Genomic DNA, 12,309 nt, shown 5'->3' on the forward strand with positions numbered 1-12,309 from the left:
AGATTCTGACGCGGACAACGACGATGATGTAGACTCCTCTTGGAACTCCACTACTAAGCCATCCCCAAGCTGAGCACACTCTGGGAGCACGTTGAGTTTGTTCTTGACTACCTGGAACACCTGGACTGTGACGGGGAGATGGGCTCCCTGGGACTTGTGGAGGAAGTGTGCACTTTTAGGAAGCACATCATCAATTGCTAGAATTGCCGTACCTTCTGTCAATCAACCATTGACAACTTTTTCAGGCCCGTGACCCCCGTCGTGCCCAGTCCTGGCTCCACACCACTGCCTCACCAAGACCTGCCTTCTACCTCCGAGCCACAGCCCAGCACATCGGCCATGGTGGAGTCTCCACTGAAAGTTAGTGTGCGGCTATCTTCAGAGTCGTCACCAGTGGGTAGCCCATGACGCACCCCTGGGCCACATGCAACACCTAATCTCTGGTTCTGGCAACGAATAAACTGCAATACCTTGCCACTAGACCACATAGGAATTTACAGTGTTGTGCAGTATTAAGAAATTAGAATTCAGAGTGCAAAGTATTAAGTGCAGAGTGCAACACTGATGTGTTTCAAGTGCAGTGCAAGTAAGAACAGAATGTGCAGTCTTACGAAATCAGAATTCAGAGCGCAACACTGGCGTGTTCCAAGTGCAGCGCCAGTAAGAACAGAATGTGCAGTGTTAAGAAATTAGAATTCAGAGTGCAAAGGATTAAGTGCAGAGTGCAACACTGGCATGTTTCAAGTGCAGCGCAGGTACAAACACAATGTGCAGTGTTAAAAAATTATAATTCAAAGCACAAAGCATTAAGTTCAGCACAACACTGGATTGCTGTATGTGATTCAAGTGCACCTTCACCACTGTCAGAGCCTGAGAGGAGGCAGTCAAATCTTTGCGATGGCCATGGACATGTCATAAGTACCCTGTACACTACTAAATATTTTCCTCACTCATTTCTAATTTCTCATTCTCTGGTTCCTTGTCATGCTCTGCATGTACGGTAGGGAGTTATCTAGGTGACTTTCAAAGTTAGGTTGGGTTGGGGTCTAAAAGTACCTGTCCAGGGGCATTTTTCCCAAGTCCAGAACAAGACCAAGTCCCGGATGTTGCTTTGGCTCAATTGCATCAGTTCTTCGAGGGATTACTGTACTTGTATATCCAAGGGGTGGTTGGGGTTTACTGCTCATGCAATGCCACTCAGGGATGAGTTAGGCCGGTCACTCTTATCTGAATTGTGAGGACCAACTTACCTAGCCCCAGACTTCTACGCTCCTTTTGGGGCAACGTAGGCCTGGATGATAAATGAATGATGAAAATGATGTTAGGCAATAACTTCCCTATGACTTTACAACAGTGTTTCTTAAAGTGTGGTCCGCGGACCCCCAGGGGTCCATGGAACATTCCAAGGGGTCCACAGGCTAATTTGAGTATCAGATAAAACATATGTAAAACGAATAATGTTATGACAGTTATATGAAGTAAAATTTAAACATTTATGTTCAAGTTAAGCCATTAATTAATAATTCAGTAACAATTTTAGTATATTATAGCCTACAAACATCTTTAAACTCAAGAGGTAGGGTAGGAGAGAAATCTACTCATAAATAAGGGTCCGCCACATGATTATTTTTATAAAAGGGATCCGCTGCATGAGAAAGTTTAAGAGCCACTGCTTTACAACCTTCCTTCTTCATTCTAGCAAAAGGATGTGGTTACTCTACTACCCAACAGTATTACTGAAAACATACTTGCAGCTTCTTCGGCGCAAGAGAGGAACAGGGGAGATCATGCTGTGGGCTTTCTTCCAATTCTAATTAATTTCCCCAAAGAGGTCAAGAGTTTTCTAGATCTTTCATCCCATATGTCTATGAGTAACTGAGTTCTCTATCCACATCAAACATACTGGTACACAACACCCCCCAAAATCCCTCCCTCCCCACCAAGTAATATACTTTTTCCATCATCCCCATTGGTTTATTATCCTCACTGTTATAATTCCCACCAAAAGATGGGGTGAAGTAAAATTAACAAAGAGAAGAAAACACTAAAGAAGGGAAGCTACCAAACAGCATGTTTAGCTAAATGAATTATATACATACCATCAAGTCTGTCAAACTCCCCTGTTCACTGCATGAACAAAACCATGTGCACATATCTGTGCATTTTTCTTTACCATCTGGAGGCAACTAAAGTAAAATAATATGCAGTATAACTGTAATATAGAGATTACTGTAAACTGTTTCTAATCCCATCACTACACGGAATATCTTTCTGGAAAGTATTACCTAAAAGCAGACAACTGTGGTTGTTGTTGTTTATCAACCTCAGTCTGTCTGGCTGGGCAGACCCATCAACCACAGGTCAGCAACCACCCTTGCAGGGTTGTCCTGTGTAGTGAATCAATGTTCCCTTGCAGTTGACTGCACATCGCCACAGTGAGACACAGGGAAAAGCATGGAGGTTTGGTTCCTGGATGGATGCAGCAATTGCATCTCTTCATCCAGTTAGCGATTTCACCACAGCAGACTCCACATCATCCTGTTATTTGACTGCATGGTTACCACCCGGTGTTGTGATTAGTTTCCTGGGTTAAAAGAAATCATTAGGCTTGCCACTCAGTGTAGAGCCATCTTAAGTGGTGAGAAGAGTGATGAAAAGAGACAGGGGGTGGAAAGGGAGAAGAAGGAGAGAGGAGGACAGACACAGAAAAAGAATGATAAAGGTGAGGAAGAAGTAAGCAGCACTGCATCAAGTGAGTGGATGAAGTTCCCACCACTTACCACCACAACAGTAGTAAAGAGGTTATCAAAAACTGCAATGCTAAAACGGCACTCATATTACTTAATTCAACTATGCATATTTGGCCTGAGGAGACAGGTCACCCACCTTCATTATTGACAAGGGAAGAAGTGTCAAAGGATGCAAGCGAGCCAGCAAGGGCACGGCAGGAGGGAGCCTGCGATGCGGCACTGCTACTGGTTCCTCCAGAACTCTGGGTTTCTACAGTTACATTGGTGGAGTCACTCACTGCCACTGTGTCTGTAGACCCCAAAGAGTCACATGCTGACCAGCTGTGGAAGAGTTTGTGGAGGTCAAGGAGATTTAAAACAAAAGTGCAAAGCTGTCTATAGTAACACATTATCACTACTAATATAATGTGCATTTCATAATAACCAATTACTGTGATGATAACTTTCCCTGTCCTCTGCTATACTATATAGAGTACAGTGTAAGATATGAACTCATCTTAATTCCCTTACAGGAAGAGCACTGCAACCACTTATTGCCCATCTTTACATAAATGACTAAGCTGTTGATGCACCTGTAATGTCAGGAATCACTAGAGAGATAAGGAATGTACTAACAATTAAAAATAAAAAAATATATACATTATCATCTTGTCTTACTCTCATTTGGCAGGTGGGGGCGCTCATCATCCACTCACTCGATGTAGTGCTGCTCTGGGTGTCTGCCCTTTCCTCCCTTCCATCCTTCCTCCTCTGTCAAGAATTACTCTTTCCTCTTTCTTCTGCCTAAGGGTAACTTTGCACTCCCTCTTCTCTCTTTCTTTAATTCATTCTTTCCTCTTCCTTCTGCCTATGAGTAACTCTACACTGAGTGACAAGCCAAATGGTGTCCTGTACCCCAGGAAACAATTTACCACACTGGGTGGTAACCATATAATCAAATTATGGTGCCTGGTGGTTTAGTGGGTAACTAAGGTGCCCCAATCGGATTGAGCCTGTGTAGGTTTATATCCAAAGGGTGATTGGGGTTTATTGCCCACATAATGCCACTCAGGGATGAATGAGGCTGGCCACTCTCATCTCAAATGTCAGGACCAACTTGCCTGGCCCTAGGCTTCTACGCTCCTCATGGAGCGACATAGGATTGGATGATGCATGGATGGATGGTCTTACTCTCCACTAAGGTAAGATTGAGACACAATAATCATGCCTAATTCTTACTCTAAGTACAATGAGCAAAGTAGCGATAATTCCTGAGTCAGTCACCTGATGACTTAACACAAAATTAATTCTGTCTAATCTAAAAATGATGCCATGTTTCCTCTTAAGGAATTCCTATACAGTACTGGGGTTGGACAGGTTGCTGCTGATGTTTTCTATGGACTGGAGGCAAAACCAAGTGCCAAAACCAGTTAATTACTTCCCAACTGTTGCTGGAAACTGTTGGGGTAAAAAATTTTGAGTTATGTGAGTCTCAGCTTGGACTTGGACTTTATAGTACAGGTATGTACAGTCACTCAGACAAAAGATCACCGAGTGACAGTACTTGTAGGTGTATGTTTCCTGCCTAATACTGATGACTGTGTGGCTGGTTACTAAGCTTATTGCCACACTTCACTCTTATGGTAGTACCTCCCAGGGTCAACGGTAGCCACCCATCGACAAGATTTTAATTTATTCTGTCATCACAAATACTAGAGACGATGATAATGAGGAGAATATAAGAGAGTATGGATCTGTTGGCTCATTCTACTAATAAAACAGATCTCTTCGCACAGACTTTCTCCCCCAATTCTACCTTAGACATTTCCGGTGCTGTTCCTCCATCACTTTTCGCCTCCGACTTCCTCATGGCTAACATTAAAATTTCTTCAGCTGATGTATTTTCTGCCATCACTGGCCTCAATACTAACAAGGTATATGGGCCTGATGGAGTCCCTCCTGTTATTCTCAAAAACTGTGCTTCTGTGCTTACACCCTGCCTAGGCAAACTCTTTCGCCTTTGCCTGTCAACTTGTACCTTTCCTTCTTGCTGGAAGTTTGCTCTCATTCAGCCAGTCCCAAAGAAGAATGACCGCTCCCAACCCTCCAACTATCGTCCAATTGCTTTAACGTCCTGTATTTCAAAAGTTTTCGAGTCAATTCTCAATACAAAAATTTTAAGGCATCTTTCCAATCATAATCTTCTTTCTGATCGTCAGTACGGGTTCTGTCAGGGACGCTCCACTGGTGATCTTCTCACCTACCTTTCAGACTCCTGGTCATCCTCCTTTCGGGACTTTGGCGAAAGCTTTGCCAGTGCACTTGACATTTCAAAGGCTTTCGATCGAGTCTGGCATAAATCTTTAATTTCCAAACTTCCCTCTTATGGTTTCTATCCCTCTATCTGTGCCTTCATCGCTAGCTTCCTTTCTGGTCATTCTATAGCCGCTGTTGTAGATGGCCATCATTCTTCTCCTAGATCTATCAACAGTGGTGTTCCTCAGGGCTCTGTCCTATCACCAACTCTCTTCCTTCTATTCATTAATGACCTTCTAAGCTGTACATCTAACCCAATCCACTCATACGCTGATGACTCCACCCTTCACCTTTCCATTCGGTTCCCGCAACGTCCATCTCAGCAGTTACTTCAACAAACAAGGGATGAGGCTATGGCACACCTAATGTCTGACTTGGCTCATATCTCTGACTGGGGTAAAAATAATATGGTTGTTTTTAATGCATCAAAGACTCAGTTCTTACACCTATCAACCCGTCAAAATCTTCCACAGGTATACCCACTAATGTTTAATAATATTCGGCTTAATCCTGCATCATCCTTGAACATGCTTGGGGTTTCATTTACTCGGGACTTATCTTGGAAAGATCATATTACATCTCTTGTAAAATCTGCTTCCAAGAGATTGGGTGTGCTAAGCTGACTCCGTTCTTTCTTTACCCCAGCACAATTGTTGACTCTATACAGGGGTTTTATCCGCCCCTGTGTGGAGTACAACTCTCATGTGTGGGGAGGCTCCCCACACACAGCTCTTCTCAATACGGTGGAGTCAAAGGCTTTTCGTGTCATTAACTGTCCTCTTACTAACTCCCTTCAACCTCTGTCGCTTCGCCGCACTGTTGCATCTTTATCTCTTTTTTATCGCTACTTTAATGGTCACTGCTCCTCTGAACTGTCTGCATGCATTCCTCCACCTCTACGACGGGTGCGTAGCACCCGTCTAGCAACAAACTCTCATCCCTTTTCTGTCCAACTCTCTAATGCAAGAGTTAACCGTTACTCCCAATCTTTCATTTATGCAACAGGTCAACTCTGGAACTGTCTCCCTCTGTCTGTATTTCCTGCTGCCTATGATCTCCAGTCTTTCAAACGCAGTGTGTCCAGGCATCTCGAAATGAATGGATCTTGAATTTGGCTCTCTCTTGTATTTTGTTTTTCTCTTGGAGGGAACTCTTATTGCGGGCTCATGGCCTTTGGTTCCTTCTTCCTCGCATAAAAAAAAAAAAAAAATAAATAAATAAATAAGATGGCTCACGGCCATGGAGGCAATAATCATTCCATGGAAAATCAAAGAAGTATCCCTACGTGTCATGTGGGGTTGGTGGAGGATTAGTGCCCCTCCCTGTAAAACAATTAACTCTAAGCCCTTGGCCACCCCGTGTGGGATACATGGCGTCTGGCAATGAATGAATGAATGAATGAACTGCCTGAGGGCCTCCCAATCTGCAGCTCCGAAGTGCCACAGTCGAAGTTCCTCTGGATGGTCCACAGGCCGTACCAGCCACTGAAACACCACTGCTATCACCAAATAACAGTGTATGTGCATTACAAATAGTGCAGTGTGTAATATTTAGTGAAGTGGCAACCTTTTTTGTGTGAAATACTGAAAACTGTGTCTACCACGTGTACACAGGCTCCCAGTCAGCTGAGCCACGATGGCTGCCCAATGTATCCATTCGCTATGATTGTCTGTCTTTCATTCCATTTGGTGCATGAAAGACCTTTGAAACACCATTACTAATGCAAACAACAGTGAAAGAACATAACAAATAGTGCAATATGCAATTTTAAGGAAAGTGATAACTTTTTGTGTGCGACATACTGAAACTTGCTACTTGGAAATCGTATCTGGCAAGGATGCTACTCCTAGTGAAAATCTTGGAGCTACTGAGGGGTACCGAGAGCAAGCTTCCCCCCCCCCCATTTTCTTTCATGGTCATGCACTCCTTTCTTATCACCACTGAATCCATGTTATACTGACATCAGCATATGATAAATTGTCATGTTCACTTGATGTAACCCGATTGTATGGTAAGTTGTGACTGTGATGCAATGTTATTGCCACTTGCTGCAAAGGGGTGAGAGGACCATTCCTTCCAGTTCTCCCTTGTATACTTTGTAAAACCAGCATGGTCCAATTACCATTGCTTTATTGGTTCCACATTCATTAAATGTCTTCTTTCTCAATAAACACGTTGGCATCATTGTTGTTGCTATGTTGGTTCTCTAAGATATCAACCAGCAAATGTCTGTTAGGAGCTCCCAAGGTCTACTAGCTTAGCAGAACTGTTAAGACCCTTAAAAGCTTTGTGTATATACTGCTAGTGCTCAGTAATTATCTGTCAGTCATCACTTCCTCATGGCTGACATTAAAATCTCTCCAACTGATGTATTTTCTGCCATCACTAGCCTCAACACTAACAAGGTATATGGGCCTGATGGAGTCCCTCCTGTTGTCCTCAAGAACTGTGCTTCTGTGCTTACATCCTGCCTAGGTAAACTCTTTCACCTTTGTCTGTCAACTTGTACGTTTCCTTCTTGCAGGAAGTTTGCTCTCATTCAGTCTGTCTCAAAGAAGGGTGACCATTCCCAACCCTCTAACTATTGCCCAACTGCTTTAACATTCTGTGTCTGAAAAGTTTCTAAGTCTATTCTTTACAAAAAGTTTTAAAGCACCTTTCCTATCACAACCTTCTTTCTGACTGTCAGTATGAGTTTCATCAGGGATGCTCAACTGGAGATCTTCTCACCTACTTTTCAGACTCCTGGTCATCCTCCTTTGGGACTTTGGGAAAAGCTCTGCCATTGCACTTGACATCTCAAAGGCTTTCGCTCGAGCCTGGCATAAATCTTCAATTACCAAACTACAGCACCCTCTTACGGTTTCTATCCTTCTATCTGTGCCTTCATCTCTAGCTTCCTTTCCGGCCGTTATATAGCTGCCATTGTAGATGGCCATCGTTCTTCTCGTAGATCTATAAACAGTGGTGTTCCTCAGGGCTCTGTCCCATCACCAACTCTCTTCCTTTTATTCATCAATGACCTGTGCTTTACATCTAACCCTATCCACTCATACGATGAGGACTCCACCCTTCAACTTTCTATTTGCTTCCCACAGCGTCCATCTCAGCAGTTACTTCAACAAACACCTAATGTCTGAACTGGCTCATATTTCTGAGGTAAAAGTAATCTTGCTGTTTTTAATGCATCAAAAACTCAGGTCTTATACCTATCATGAATGAGGCTATGGCACACCTAATATCTGAATTGGCTCGTATATCTGACTGAGGTAATCTTGCTGTTATTAATGCATCAAAAAATCAGTTCTTACACCTATCAACCCAACAAAATCTTCCACAGGAGTATCTGCTAATGTTTAAAAATATCTAGCTCAATCCTGCATCAACTTTAAACATACCTGGGGATTCATTTTCTCAAGATTTATCTTGGAAACGTCATATTACATCACTTGTAAAATCTTCTTCCAAGATTTTAGATGTGCCAAGCCTACTCCGTACCTTTTTACCCCCTCATTTTTTTTTTTTTTTTTTTTTTTTAATAACAAAACAGAGGAAGGAAAAACAAATAAAAAAATAATCCATACACCAGATTACTGGTGTACTCCATTCATTGAAAATCTGTAACAGTTGGACTTGAACAGCTGTAGGTTGAAGATTAGGGGGAAACAACTCTGGGGATGCATGTTCCAAAGAGATGCAGTTCGAGGAATAAAAGATTTCTGACAGGCGGAAGTTCTGCAATATGGCAGTGTGACATGCCAGTCATGAGCGTTACCAGATGCCTGTGTAGCACAGGGGAAGGCATGGAGAGGTGGCACAATGGATGCAACTTCATTTGAGCATTTGCCATAAAAGTATCTGTAAAATAATGCAAGGGAAGCAGCATTCCTTTTTACCTGATGGGTTTATTTGTAATAGCAGGGTTATCAATACTTCTGACAGCTTTGTTCTGAATTTTGTCTAGTTATTTCAATGCAACCTCTCCATATCCATTGCCCAAGGGTAAATAAGCAATAATCCAGCTGAAAGTGCACAAGACTCTTATAAACTATAGCTTACAGCTCGTCAATGAAGAAGCTACGATCTCTGTACAATAATCCAAGTTTCTCTGAGGTGGTTTCAGCAAGTGATCTGACATCAGAGGTCCACCTGAGGGCATTGTTAAGTGAAACACCAAGTTTCAATACTTTTGGAGATGGAAATATAAGTATCACTGAAGGTAATAGAGGAATCTGGCAATATCTGTCTATTAGTAAATTATATATATTTGGTTTTACCAGAATTGTCGACTTCATCCATGGGTTTTATCTGCTCCTGTGCAGAGTACAACTCTCATGTGTGGGAAGGCTCCCTACATACAGCTTTTCTCAACAAGGCAGAGTCAAAGGCTTTTTGTCTCACTAACTCTCCTCCTCTTACTGGCTCCCTTCAACCTCTGTCTCTTCATCATACTGTTGCATCATTTCTATGGCTACTTCAATGGTCAATGCTCCTCTGAACTGTCTGGTTGCATCCCTCCATCACTATGACAGGCACGTAGCACCGTTTTCTGTCCAACTCTCTACTGCATCAGTTAACCGTTACTCCCGATCTTTCATGTATGCAACAGGTCGACTCTGAAAATGTCTCCCTCTGTCTGTATTTCCTACTTCCTGTGATCTCCAGTCTTTCAAATGCAGTGTGTCGAGGCATCTCGAAATGAACGGATTTTGAATTTAGCTCTCTGTTGTATTGTTTTTGTTTTTTCTTGGAGAGAATGGTTTGCGGGCTCTGGGCCTCAGAGAAAACTGGCATTTGTTTGCAGTTTAAAATATTGTGTATATGGGTACTGGTCTTTGATTTCTTAACAGTGCCAATTTTCCCATAGGAATTCACTTGCACTTGAAACATGTTTACATTTAGACAATGGAGAACTCATGGAAATCGTCTGCCACCAGATGTCTCGCTCTGTTAACAGCTTCTCTGTCCTGAATACGTGTTCAATTACTGCGATTTTTCTTTATTGATGTGAGAACCTTTTGGGGGACAATTAACCATCATACACTACTGTAGCAATGAAAATGCTTCATAACAAAAATATAACAGAGGAGAATATATTGCTCTCGTTGTTTTTCCTCAAAAACAAAGCCCAAATTTTGAAAACCTGGCCCATTTTTTTTTTTTTTTTTTTTTTATAATGCAGTTGCTACAAAGTTGAGTTAAATCTTGCCTCCTGAAATGTTCGATTTGTGCTGTAGTTTTAGCCAAACACTTGTGTTGTTTGTGTCAGTCTCTCTTTAGGTGGAAATTTAATGTATGATGTATTAAATTATTCAACATCAGCCATCCAAGCTCAAAGACCGTCCCAGTTCCAAGGTTACCTCGGAAGACGCGCTACCACCGCTTTCAAATAAGTCACATAAAATCTTGGAACTGAGACGGTCTCTGAGCTTGGATGGCTAAGGTTTAATAATTTAATACACCACACATTTCTGCCACAAGAGAGACTGATACAAACAAAACAAATGCTTGGCTAAAATTACAGTATAAACCAAACACTTTAGGAGGCAAGATTAAACTCAGCTTTGTAACATTTTCATTCATTCATTCATTGCCAGACGCCATGTATCCCAAATGGGGTGGCCAAGGGCTTAGAGTTAATTGTTTTACAGGGAGGGGCACTAATCCTCCACCAACCCCACTTAACAACTTCATAAAAAAACAACAAAAAGAAATATATATGTGACACGTTTTCAAACTTCGCTATTCGTTTTCGAGGAAATAAAACAATGTGATCGATGTATTCTCCTGTCATATTTTTGTTGCGAAGCTTTTCATTACTTCAATAGTGTATGATGGTACTTTGCCACACAGGTTCTCACATCAACAAAGAAAAATTACAGTCATTTAACACGTACTTGGGACAGAGAGCTATTAACAGTGGTAACTTCTGGCGGCAGGCAGCTTCGGAAGTTCCCCATTACAAGAAATGTGACACAATTAATATACAATAAAAACTTCATCTGCAGAAATGATGACAAACTAAACCCTATAAACATCCACCATAACATCTCTCAAGATCATTGTTTCTTGAAAAGAGAATGGCTTTCAGCCACATCTTAAAAGATTCAATAGAAGTCAACTCTCTCACAGATAACAGCAACCTGTTACATAAACTAGGGTTCACGTAGTAATTCAACCAACCAGAGATAGGTTACTGATGAAAAGCTCCCGGTTCACAGAGGTTTATTATCCATCCTTGCCTCACACTAAAACGAACGATGTGCTGACAAAAGCGTTAATTATTCATCAAGATACCTTGGTTCAATGAACATCAAAAACCTTGGATTATAAGACTGTTTAAATTTTGTTCTAGCTTTTACTGTTGGCCAGTAAAACTCAATTAGAAATGGGATAGAGAGAATTCTCAGATGAAGAACAAAGATACACTTCATTGCTCTATTTAACACAGACTGAACTTTCTTTGACAGAGTATTTGGAAGACCAATCCATAATGCACTACAATAATTAACACTGACAGATGACCAATGTCTATGACAAACATACTGCCTTACAAAAGTACAGGATTCTGAAGAGCAGATCATAGCTACTGCAAACCTGATTAGTATATAGTCAAGTAATAAGCAACAGTTATTTTACTGCGTTGATCTACAAATAATAAGATCTTTTAAAACTACAGTAGTATAATGTGGAAGGAAGAATAGTATAAGGAAACACAATGAAACAGGAAACTTCCCTAAACTGTAATTATACCAACAAACTCTTACCTTGAAGACTGGCGTGCAGAACCAATGGACTGATAAGATATGTTGTCTGGGTTGTCTCTGTGTCGAGATCGTCTAACCCCTGGAACGACTACCCTGTGACCTCGACTACGGTGTCCATGGGGTGGATATCTCCCACCTGACCCACCATGTGGCTCAAACATGACTGCAGGACGCTGCCTTACTGCCTCCTCATATGTTGGTGGCACACCTTGCTGGAAAACAGAAATAAAACTATGAGTGATGAGAGAACAGATTGGAGATAAAGTTTAACAATATTAATCTATCAGTTAGGGTATGCTGATGATTTAGGACCACTTGAAATGAAAGCTGATGTATAAACAAACTAGACAGTGTGAAGAAAAATTAAACCACTTCTACCTCTGAATAACAATCAATCTATCTATAGCCAGAAGCAATAATCCTGTAAGGGGTGGCCATTTGAGTTATGTGTTTTATCGGCAGGAGAACTAACCATCCACCAACCCCCAAATGACACG

General features: G+C 41.7%; 1 protein-coding gene across 1 annotated transcript in view; it reads right to left on the bottom strand.

The window, feature by feature from the left end:
* LOC145404452 (complement component receptor 1-like protein) overlaps nt 1-12,309 on the bottom strand; it is a 57,025-nt gene that overhangs the window by 2,222 nt on the left and 42,494 nt on the right. The window contains exons 11-12 of the mRNA XM_080275970.1: nt 11,813-12,024; nt 2,887-3,071 (exon numbers count right to left, since the gene is read on the bottom strand). Coding sequence (XP_080132096.1) covers nt 2,887-3,071; nt 11,813-12,024 — 397 coding nt within the window. The remainder of the gene's footprint in view (nt 1-2,886; nt 3,072-11,812; nt 12,025-12,309) is intronic.

Source organism: Coenobita brevimanus, chromosome 63, assembly GCF_032717465.1.
Source record: "Coenobita brevimanus isolate Jiangsu-jjx chromosome 63, ASM3271746v2, whole genome shotgun sequence".
Lineage (NCBI taxonomy): Eukaryota > Metazoa > Arthropoda > Malacostraca > Decapoda > Coenobitidae > Coenobita > Coenobita brevimanus.